At 37.3% G+C, this 12,504-nt stretch overlaps 1 protein-coding gene across 1 annotated transcript in view; it reads right to left on the bottom strand.

Moving 5' to 3' along the window:
* ST6GALNAC3 (ST6 N-acetylgalactosaminide alpha-2,6-sialyltransferase 3) overlaps positions 1-12,504 on the bottom strand; it is a 212,973-nt gene that overhangs the window by 112,023 nt on the left and 88,446 nt on the right. Inside the window, exon 2 of the mRNA XM_063407304.1 lies at positions 2,768-2,962. Coding sequence (XP_063263374.1) covers positions 2,768-2,962 — 195 coding nt within the window. The remainder of the gene's footprint in view (positions 1-2,767; positions 2,963-12,504) is intronic.

Here is a 12,504-nt window from a genome sequence, read left to right as displayed (position 1 = left end):
ATCTTTTTTAATACAAGTCATTGATCACTACCACTTTAAACAAGCAACTGATGTTCTATCATCTCATAAGTCTCAAGTCTCATCCCACTCAGCCTTACCCCCCAAAAAACAGCTCCCCCTAATTTAAAGTTCTATTGCTATAGAAAAGTTTAGGGATTTGGGTCTTTTTTGGTTTGGTTTGGTTTTCCTTTTTCTTCAGAAAGTAAGTATACAATAGAGAGACAGAAAGGCAGAAAATTAGTTCATTCTAGATTTTCCAGCTCCCCTCTCACTTCAGATGACTGACTGGGTTGGTGGCAAATTACCCTAATTGCTCTGGTTTGTTGCCCTTGTACATTAAAGTATTTAAGTACAGTAAGGAGTTGGCATGCAGCCAGACCTTGGAGTGCAGCCTGAGAGGAACAGGTAAAGGAGAACAGAGAACAAATGTGAAAAAAAGAAGAAGGATGTTAGAAGTGGCTGAGGAACAGGAGGGAGTGCTATCAGACAGCAGGAGAAACCAGTGGGTGACAGGATTCAAAGGACACTCTAGGAGAATATGAGCACATTCAACAGGTGCAAAAAGATTCCCTCAATAAAAGAGAAGAGAAAAAGCCAAAATTCACACCTTAAAAAGCCTTCTCTCCTATCTTTTTTTCCATCACTTTATTTTCTGATTTCATTGTGGTATTGTTTCCTTACACCATTTGGTTCTTGATGAGACATCATCTGTCCCATTTTGCAAAACCTTGGCCACATCTGTTTGAGGTACTAGCTTGTCTCACAGAATAGACTTTTCTGCTTATCTTACCTACCACAGCAGCACAAAAAACCTAGAAAATATCTAAATTTTATGAAATGAGCAGAAATTCAATGAATTTGATGCAATAAAGAGATTAATAACTGAGATTTTCTGGCTATATTAATTCAAAGAGCATACAAATGCTCATTTGAGAAAGCAATATGTGTTCTAAAAATCAAAGTCTGAGAAAGCTGTGAGTGTTAGTTAGGAACATGAGCTATGTAAAAGCTTTTCACATGAGCACCACAACAAAAGTTCCCTTGCACAGGGAATAATTAAGTCAAAAGTTAGTGCATTTACAATAAGCAAGCCATGTTCAGGTCCTTCATTATCATTTTAATTAGCAAATATTAATGTAATCTGCAAATAGAGCAGGGAAAACAACTAAAATTACTCATTTTAAGGAGTTCTTCACGACTTAAGCTAAATTGAGACAAATGTCTTGCGAATCGATACCGGTCACCAGCTTTCAGGACATTCATTTCCATTTACTGTTAGAACTTCCAAGCATGTTATCAAATTTAAGAATGAATTAAGGCCCTCACAGAATACTTCTAACCTCTGATGAAGGCAATGGTGAATAAAAATGGATTAGCATGCTTTTCTCCTCTCCAGTTATCAGTTCAGACTGATAGTGATCAAGTGGCCGTGGCAGCTCTGCCTCATTCAGATTCCACGCCTGCCACTGTGGCAACAGCCCAGGGACATGCAGAACACGCTGCCCTCTCATTTCCAGAGGGGTGAAGATGCTGGATGAAGCCTTAACCCTTCTGAGCTCAACAGCTCCTCCCATTCTTTTCACTGGGACTACGATTCACATCTGAAACAATTCTCTTTCCAGGAGCTTGTCCTTTTTCTGCTTCACAGATAATGTACTTTGGCCTCCAAAATAGTGCTGCATCTCACAGGAACAATGATTAAAAGCTATATATGTTTAAAAGAAGCTAAAAACTACCTCTCTCCCATTCTGATTTTCATATTTAACCCACTAAAGGTAGGATAATAACTAACTAGTCCAATACATTTACAGGACTAAATATAATGAAGTGGTATTTTCATTCTCTATAAAAGCTGTTATGTGAATGAATTTCACTCATTAATACCTGTAATTTTATAGAAAAGAATAACTAGCAGTTAGTGGAAGTCTGATAGTATTTCTCATGACTGACAGTGCTATAACTGATCACAAACTATAGAAAGAGTTCATTTTTTGTTACCTTATTTTGAAAGTTTCCATTTTACAAATATTACAAAGAGAGAGGAAAAAATCTGAAGAAAATGCACCACCTCCATCAAAACCCAACAGTAGCTCTAGAAATTTTGACAACTAAGAGACTTTAAAGCAGGAGTCCCTGCAAAACCTAATTTCATCAGACAAGTATTTTTATCACACAGCAAGTATTTTGCAAAGCAGATACACATCAGTGAGTTTTAAAGTACAGAATGCAAATACATACCTAGCTTTGAAACAGCTATCAAGTATTAATGCAATACTTCCAGAATAATCCAGTAAACCTCTAGCTTTATACATTTACTAGACTCACATATGCTCATTTCACAAATCACTCCCTTTTCCTCTTTCATGCCCATTCAAACAAAAATAAGCTACTTGCTCTTTGAGAAGCCCAGGCAAAATGAAACATTTTTTGGCCCTTATTACAACAAACACAAGAAAATTTCCTTTTGTGTTAGAGGTATTGCAGGATTGAAATTAATCTGAAAGGTTTTCTTGTTTGTATAAACAAATTTTTACTCAATCAAGAGTGATTTTGAGGCCAGTTCACTGCTTTCTCCACTGCAGACATGACAGAAATTTTAAAAATGTCAAAGGTCCTTTAAGTGGTAGCAGAGTTCTAAAACAGCCACTTGGCTCAGAAACACCCTTGGTTCAGTTTTTACACTGCAGTTGTAAAAAAGCACGAGATGGGATCGGAGAAAAAGAAATCTACTGGTCCATTTTGCCAGGCTGTTAAAACCACGTCTTACCTCTTGTGTTTTTACATTTATATATCCATAATGAGTTTTCAGAGGCTGCCTTTGGCCATTAGAAAATGGGATCCACTTGACTCTGGTTTGTCCAAAGCAGTTTAGGATCAAAGGGAAAGTTACTTCATTTGTGAGACGAACGATGATCAGACAGAGGAATGCTGCAATGAAACTCACAGCAACAATGGACTTTCTCTGTAATGAAAAGAAGAAGGGAAATAAATTATTAAAATTGAGAGTCAGTTTTAATAAAAAAATACATATCTTCAATTGGAGGATGAAGAAAAAACACTTGAGAAAGCTTTATGTGAAATTATTCCTCTGGTAGTCACCTTGCTGCAGGAGCACAAGGACTCAGGTGACTGGATTGTTTTATTTCAATAAATTTGCATTTCAGAGGTTTGCTGAGTTTCTTTTAGAACTGGCTGCAAATGAGTCAGTTTCGCTCAGAAAAGAAAAAAAAAAACAAACCCAAGCCTTTTTTTTAAGGTTCAAAAAACATCTATCAACTTTCAATTTTATTTGCATTTGGAATAAAGATTTTATGTGAACATCCATACCAAAGTCTTCACTCAGAATCATCAGTTTTCTAGGGACAACAATACATAAAAGGGAAATGCCATCTGCAGTGACACCACACAAAGTTTACTGGGAAGATTACCATCACTACAGATCATTCCATGCAACAGAATTCATGGTTTAACTTTAAATACTTTAGAATAAATTGTTGGTGAAGTCAGCACTACTTTCTGCCTTATTCCAGCCTCGTGAACTTACAAAGTAAGGCATTATTATTTTGGACAAGATGATTTCCTCTGTTAATAATTCAGCCAATCTGAAGCCTGTGTCTAATTAGTCCTTCCCTTCTGCCTCTACTCCATCCAGTCAGTCGGACTGGAGTATGTAATCACAGAAGGATTTTTCCCTGTGTAACTCCCCAGCCTGCAGGTGAAAAACTTGTAAGAAAGTATGTTCTCCTTATTTTTAGCTATTTTTAAAATACTGCAGTCAATTACTTCTAGATAAATTACTTAAGGACAAACATGTCAGTTGGCATGTGTAAAGATTCTAGATATGATACTCTATCAAAAAGATTATTTTCACATTTTCCCTGAGGGAATGAAACAATTATCATTTACAGGAGTTTTTACTGTACTTTAATTACATTCTAGATTTACCTAATTTGCCTCAGTTTAATTACTCTGCTGAAGGTAATTCTATCATTCTAAACAGTAACATTTACAGAAAATACAGGGGAAAAAATCATTTGCCTAAGGGCCTATACCTAAGTGTATAATAACACTTAATGCTGGATGACAGAATCTGATCATCCCAATTCCCATCTACAAATATCACCAACGAACCAGCACAGAACATATTTAACACCACTTATTTTACACAATGGCAATAACATCACAAGTGATGCCATGGTAAAGGCAAGCTCTCACTGCAACCAGATAAGATGAATCTGTTCTTTGCACAACAGTGAGGATCTCAATGAGCCCACAGCAAATTGGAAGGGATGTTACAATATTCCCTCAAACAAGAGTTAACAAAATAATCCATTGCAGGGGTCAATTGCATGGCTCTGTGTTCTGATGTACTGGGAGGTTACGATTTATAAGATAAAAGCAAGGAGCGACTGGGCTGGAAAACTTGGGTGAACGAGGTCACTGTGAGGAGAAAAGGAAGAGGAGGATGAAGAAGCGTTTTGGCAGTGTGATTCAGTGAGGAACCTCAGTCAGCTAATGGCTGTGCAATGTAAAATTAAACCCAGCAAATCTTCAGAGGGCAGCGCAGCAGCCACAACCCAATCTCAGCTTTCAGAATTCATGGAAGCCACTGCACTTTTCATCATCTGCATTATAACAGATTTACATTAAATTGCAATAAAATGGCTGGGGAGCACTTCTGTGTCACTTCTCCTTGTAGCAGATGGAGTCAGAAACATTTAGCTATATATCAGAGCCTTGTAAGTGCTAAGAGGAGCCAAGATGTGCAGTGCAAGTGATAATCATAAAGCAATGAGAGAGAGCATGAATTAGTCATATTATTTATTGCGAATCAGAATTAAAATATTGCAAATATTTAAAGGGGAATCTAGAGTCTCATTCCACTACATGAGCATGTTTCAATCAAAACATCCACAGTAGGAAGCAAGATTGCTTGTATGATGTTGCTACCTGATTTCCACATATCCTATCTTCCTGGTTTATTGAATATCACTTTTTACTTCCCTTATTTCATGCAGATCTGTTCTGAACTTGAAAACAGTGCAATCAGCTTTATGTGCTTCTCACAGGGAGTTGCTCTAAACAGCTCTTGCCCTGAGAAGAATTCAGATTGTGTTGCTAAATTTCTTGGCCTTCACTAGTAAGCCACCTGATTTTTATATTTCTCTTCTTTAAATGCACTGTGCTACCAGATGAAAGAAAAAATTGTGGCCTTTTGGTTTTTTATGTAACAAAATATTTGAAAAGGAAAACAGTAAAGATTTTTCTGTGTGTTGCTTAGCCAGAAAGAATCTGCACTAACAAGAACATTCAAATGAAAGAAAGGATTTTTTTACAACAGAACAGAATTAAGGCATCTGTTGAAATTGTTTTAGAAAAAAAACCCTAGCCATATGCAAACACAATGTTTACTTATCAACTGCACAAAGGACATTTGTATTAAGTATTCAATTCCCCTGCAATTTTTGTTGAAGGCACGAGATCCAACAATAGGCATTCTCTGTGGGAAAGACTACTGCAAATTGGCATTTCAGTAGCTCTATAAATTTCACTGTAAAAATACTGAAAAACACCAAAGCACATACTTTTCATAATTTTAGCCTTCTTAAAGCACCAAGTAAAGAAGTCTGCTCAGCGGCCACGAGTATTCCACAGGGCACTTCTAAAAGTAATTCAATTCCCTTACGTCCCTATGTTCTTTACCTGCTCACTAAAAAAAACCCCAAAACAATAACAAAAAGAACCAAACCAAGGTGCTATTTGTCATTAAGTGCTTCTTGTAAAATCTCCTTAACTGCAGATAGATTGATTTTTTTATTGGTCCTCTGATAAAACTTAAAATTCAGCATTTGAGAATCCAGAAATTCTACGTCATTAGGGTATGACAGAGAAGTCTGAAGCTATATAGAGGGATGAATACCAAATCGTAATTTGTCTCAAAATTTGTCTGCATCAACATTTTAAATACTCACACATCCTACCATTTGGGAGAGCTAAACTAACACTAATTAGTAAGTCTGCAGAGAAACAAATCTTATTCCTTCTTAATTTTCAGTACTCATGAATGCAAATTGTCTCTTAACAAAAGAAATGTTTCTCTAATACAGACATATTCTATGCATAAATCTCAATCCATCTTTTTTTTTTTTTTTAGCTATTCTAATGTAGACATTTTGATATTGACAACATTTACATAAGAAATGTATATTCAGCTATAAACATCTTTTAAATGTTTCTCATTTTTCACATACTCCGTCAGGAGTACACAGTAAGACATATGTTCAGTAGTTTCTTAGCTGGACTTGCATGGTATATCAGCTTTTGTTACATTTTATTACAGTCACTGTAGTACCTGACTAGCCTAGATGGCAGTGGCAAGAACAAAATTCCCCTTCTCATGAATACAGGATCCTACAGCAGAAGAGTGAAGGAGTTTTCCTTTTGTTAATGATACTAAGTCCACCTACAGGCTCATTCCCAGTTTAAAAAATCAAAAAATCAAAGTGGTAGAATTGGAAAAGCTTGAGATCAGAGTACAGGAACTGCAATACCTGAGACCCCATTGGGCCAAAAGCACTCACTAGGACTAAACAGCTTCTTCTGATTATTTTTACTCAATCCCCACAACAGCATCATCCCACTTCTGGTGTCAGTTGTTTCTCAGACACCAAGCTCATTCTGTCTAGTATGTATATCAAAATCAATAACTAGTAGGCATGAATCACAGTCAATTTATATCTGGGTTGTTAAAGTAAGAATTGAAATAAAAACAGGAGTGTCATACTACTCTGCTGGATAGAATTTAATTAAAAACTTCATGGGAATGAAACAATAACTACTTTCAGGGTTATAAATATATGTACTTGGCAATATGGTTCCTAGCACTATTTATACACTTTGTATCACCTAGTTTTGGCTAATTACCAGTGCCCAGGTGATTCATTCGTTTCAGTTTGCCAGGAACTTGACAGTCTGAACAAGTTTTAGTCATTTTTCTTTCATAATCTGTTAGAAAGTGTGAGATGACAGAATTATTTTTTTATAGTTCAATAATGCCTGACAGAATAATAAGACACAAACATTTTTTGTGTTGTATACAGTTGTCTAGGAGGGAGGGAGGAAAGAAATATTTTCAGCATAGGAAGATAATTACTTAAGTTGTAAATTTTACTGAGATCCATACTAAGTATCTTTATTCTACTTTCTAGCCAGAGCACAACGCCCTGCCACTTGGCATGTATTATATGGCAGAGACTATCAAACCACTTCACAAGCAGGAATAAATCCCCATCCTAGTGAGTTTCACAGTAAAAACCCATTTCACAGGTGCATAAACTGAGGTTGAAATCAACTTCCCTAAGATCACACAGAACTCAAGAGAAGGTTTTTACTCAACTCCCAAACTTTCATTCTAGAACTATTTTGTTTTTCAGGCTTATTGTTTCTATCACAAATAACTGCCTGAATTTGTTAAAGGACAAAGTTGAACATGATACTATGGAAGATTCCAGTAAAGAACGTAGGAACCATGTCCCAAACAGCAATTGCAAATAGGTCTTTTTTCATAAATTGATTTTCTTCAGTACTCACTCTTTCTTTTATTTTATAGATCTATGGCAGCACAGAGCTTGGAAGGACAAGTGAAAGGTAAAGATTGATGCAAGGGCTTTGTGCCTCTTAGATGACACAATATGCAGTAATGTTGTATTATTTTCACAATACCTACCTTTACGGGCAGAGTGAGAAACTCAACACTTTTTTAATATCTCTGCACATCATACTACTTTCATTATAGGACCGATGCAGGGTTTCAGATTTTACTCAAGTACAATACCAACTGAAAACAACAATGACTACACTTACTGAATTTGTTTCATTTTGTAGACCACTATATGTAAAAAACAGTTTTATTTAATTTTCTCTTTTACAGTATTGAGCATCCCATTTAAAAGCTACTTTCTATTACAACAGAGCATTAAATGAAATTCTTTCAGCACTCTAGTTCAGTATATCTTACTGATATCACCAGTATTGCAAAAAAAACATGCCTTCCAGCTATTTCTTTTGTCCTGAAACTCGCTCTAACAGGGCTGCTGAAGAGATGGTAGAGCAGGGGTCCTAGAAATTTTCAAAGAGAGTAAGACTACATAGCAAAAATCCTTCTAGAAATAGTCATGTGTCAAACATCATTTGCATAACATCAGTAGCTGAAGATTTACTTTCTTCTCTTCCAGAAGTAAAAGTTAACCTGAATATGTTCAAAGACTCCACAGGAGATTGCTGTCAGTGTTTCTCTCTCAGGAGGAGAGAAGAACAAAGCTGGTAGGGGTTATATCACCAGTAAGATCTGGTTTGGGTTCAAAAACCAGTAGAATTAAGATTAAAGCAACATTTTTTTTTTTCTTCTGGAGAATGACATCTTTGCTAAACTGGAATGTAAGCAGCCAGGAAGCTGAGAAATAAGAGCAAAAAAGAAGTTCACTGATGAAGAAGCAACACAAGAAATGCAGCATACCTAAAAATAGGTAGTTACAATGAAAGAAACATGTGAGTTTTATACTGAAACCTGTTTCTCATAAGAAGGTACCCTGACTCAGGACTCTGTTTGAGGACCATGGTGTTTAAGCAGACATGAATAGAAGACATTACTTTTTGCATGCCTTCTCTGCGGGAGCTCTGGCCTTTTCTATGGCTAAGGCAGCTCAAGGGCTTTCAAAACACAGCTCACTGTACCCTTTGTGTTGTTGTAATTTGTTAAAAACTTGTTACATAATTCAGTTTTCACAATGATTCGCTGTTCACAGGTGGTGTGTCTAGGTTCACAGCAGCTCAACATATTCAATCATATCTTTCATTAAAGCCAAAACTGTGCAAAGTGTCTTCAGGCTTACTGGGGTAAGACCTGAGCAATGAACACAACAGTAATCAGCACAGTCCAAGTAATTGATGTAACAGCAGCAGTCTGTACTAAAACCTTATATAAGAGATAATCCTCCTATATGTAAACTCCTTTTATTAGTCTCAGGCAACTGCACAACTTTATTACATACAGCACTGCCATCAGAAAGAGCACACTTATTTAAGTAATAATATGAAATTATGTAAGGTGAAGGACTTCCAAGTTTCAAGGAGTAACTGCTGAAGTATTTTGAAGGCCTTCCATATGCTATCATGCATAAGAAGCCACTAGATTTGAAAAGCCCCAGTAATTCTGAGCCCTTCAAATTGCAAAGCATTGCCAGATTTCAGGATTTTGTGTCACTATTCCCACTTGCCCTATACTCAAAGCGTGATAAGAAGGAGCATTTATTTGTCTGGAGATATTTTTATCCCTTTAGGCATTCCAGAACTTTGAGCTCCTCATATCCCATAGTTCCTGCTAACAGTTTCATGCTTACTCAAAGCTGAATCTGCACTTCCTTCTGCAGTCTCCTCCTGGCCCAGGGTTCCCTCTGCAAACACCCCACTCCACCAGGCACAAACCCATCATTAGCACAGCCCCAGTCTCACACACCACGAGGTCACAATACTACCAAAGTAACCTAAACTTCTGAGCAAGGCATGCCTTTGGCTAGTCTGCTATTTGATTTTATACTGCAGCTGAAAGCTGTCCAGTAATTTAAAATATCTATCCCCATAAAATCCCCCTGGCAGCAAAGCACACTTTAAATAAGGTTGTTGATTTTTCATTCTATAAGATCTGTTAAGAATATTTAATCTAAAACTCCAGTTACTGATTCACTGATGTCCTTCACAACTAGGGTGAACTCCATCCGTAGCTGTAGATGCATATTATATAAACACTAATGTAGTCTCTGCATGATGAAGTACTATTAAAAAGGAGAAAAAAAGAAAAGCCTCTGCAGTACAGCTCTCAAATGGTGATTTTTTTTTCTGGTGCTGGATTATTGCCCAGCTCTTCTTATCAATACCTTGGCAAGCTTTCTGACACACACAGGCTGACATACGCTTCCCTATAATAGAACTGCTGGTACAAGAATTTGTGATCTTTCAACCTGGCAGTTGGTTGTTACTACTTATTGAAGTAGTACCTGATTGTAGCTATTTTTCACCTGCTGAGAAAAGTTCAAAGAAAAAAAAAACCACCCAAATGTGAGTATTAACTCTTATACTGCCAGATATACCTCACTTAGATGACCTCTCTTTCTCCTCTATAGAAATATATAAAGATTCAGGATCAGCAACATCCTAAGACTGAATCTGTAACTGAGGGATTTTCACAAACATTCTGAAAGGCACCCTATAGCTGCCAACATTTTCATGAAAATCCCTTTCAAAAAGTTGATTCTTTCAATCAGAAATAGACTGAAAAATGCATAAACCAGTAGAAAAACAACAACAAAAAGCCCCACAAATCCATCAAGAAAGATTCTTAGAAGACAATAAAATATCAGCAGACTTCTGGTCAGCAAATGTTTGTACTTGAAAAAAGATGTAGTTATTAAAAGCCTTTTGCATTTCTTTGCTATTTTACATGAAGTACCTGAAATACTCAATTTCTGTTTTCAAAAACTCACAGGAAAGGTAACATGATGGCTTCTAAAGTGAAAGTGAGATAAATTCAATTTTGCTGGAAGCAGTAAAATCATTAGTGTGATTGGTATGCAGCAGGAGGAATGGATGTTAATCACATACCTATATGTTTAGTAAATACTACACTGGGATGTAACCTCTGGAAGTACTAACTTCTAGATAAGAAAGAAAATAATCAGACAAATAAAATTAAACACTTGACAGCAGCCCAGAGGCAGAAGAAATGAAAGTAAATAAAACATTGTAACAACCCCACATTCTCAAGCTGCACATCTGTGAAGAAAATGCCTTTTGCTGGAAACCTTCACTTGCCTGCAGCTCACTTCTGCCTGTGGGGAAAAGTTTATGCTACAGAGCAAAAACTGCATAACCAGAAATTCACACAAATGAATTGTAATTGCCTACCACCATCTGGACAAACCCAGACTTTCTCCACTGGATCTTCTTCTGTAAAGATCCCTGACTGCCATGCTGGACTTGAAATGAACAAAGAATTGACACCATGCCTCTGTTTCCTTCTAAAAGCCATTTAACACTGGAAGACAAAGGAGATCTTGCCCAGCCTGTTACTTGGCAGGACTCTTGCTCTGGCCCTTCACACCAGCTTCATCCCACATTTTTCTTTGGGAGGACAGCACTTTTGGAAAGTTCCTCTGGATGTTCTCTCTGCCAGTCTGTACAGTGCACCTGCTGTTCGTAAGCATGAAAAGAAAACCAGAAGTAGGGGATCATTACTGATTTCAGTCTTGCACCCTCAGGCAGCCAGGGCACCCTAACACAAGTGAATGCCTTGTTCCAGAGGCAGAGATGCAAACCCTGTTTAATGTGAGGAGCCATATGGGCTCTTTAAGGTCTGGCTGAATGAAAGGCTGGCTTTGCTCTGAAAAATAAAAATAGTCAATAGTCAGCTCCTTCACCAGGCAAAGGTCCAAGTTCAGAAAGGAGAAAAAGAAGTTTTTACACACTGGTCTTCTTAAAAAATAATAATAAAAAAAAGGGTAACTGAATTAGAAAGAAGCTGTTCTTAAGCAGAGATGATACACTTCAGCCAGACTGCAGATCTTTTGTAGTCTCTTCTCTTTTTTCCTGTTTCTTTTTTTTTTCTTTTACATTTGACCGAGAGACTCTCCAGCATAGCTGTAGGAGTGTTGTCCTGGATTGGCAGGAGGCAAGAGCAACCTCTGTGGATGGCCTTTTACACAAAGCAAGGAAACCAAGGAAACCTGGGGCTCTAAATTCTTCTGGCAATTTGTCTGTTTTCCATCAGACATGGAAATCACCCTGTTTACTTTGGACAAACCCATTCCAGCCTACTTCATCCATACACAACTGCACATACGTCATCAGAAAAGCAAAACGTATTATTCAATGTACACAAGCATTGTCTGCTTCTGGCACGTTGAGTAACATTGCAATAGGCTTAACATTTATAGCTGATAAAAAGCACAACCTAATTACAGAGAAGTCTGGGCTGAGATCAGCTATTTTGCAATGAGAATTTGAAATTTTCTGCCATATAGCTGGGAGCATGCTACTTTTAGTGAGGGGGAAAAACACCTTCCCAGCCTAATTGTTGTTCTTTTCTGTATGCTGTTTTCTGTATTGGAAGCTTAGAAAAAGGGGTTGGAGAAACAAAAAAACCACAACAAAATCAGGACACCAGCATGGCAGAGTCCTCTCTGAAGAGGGACCTTAAACTATTCCTGTGACTTACAAACCTCCAGGGCACCAAATCTTTGAGCAAATGGAGGTTCATGAGGATGTGGGATTTGCTGGGATGGTCACATTAGGGTCCGTTCTAAGGAGTGCATGTTCCAGCACAAGAGCAATATTCCATGGGACACACGTGGAATAGGGAGGGGATGTAGGGGGTGTGTTTGGATGAAGGCATGCAGAACCCAGCCAGGCACTTTTATTAGAAACATTAACGATCATATTATTTTCACAGCG

The sequence above is a fragment of the Prinia subflava genome, chromosome 10 (genome assembly GCF_021018805.1).
Source record: "Prinia subflava isolate CZ2003 ecotype Zambia chromosome 10, Cam_Psub_1.2, whole genome shotgun sequence".
Classification (NCBI taxonomy): domain Eukaryota; kingdom Metazoa; phylum Chordata; class Aves; order Passeriformes; family Cisticolidae; genus Prinia; species Prinia subflava.
The sequence above is the reverse complement of the archived record's forward strand: the minus strand, read 5'-3'. Positions and strand labels throughout refer to the sequence as shown.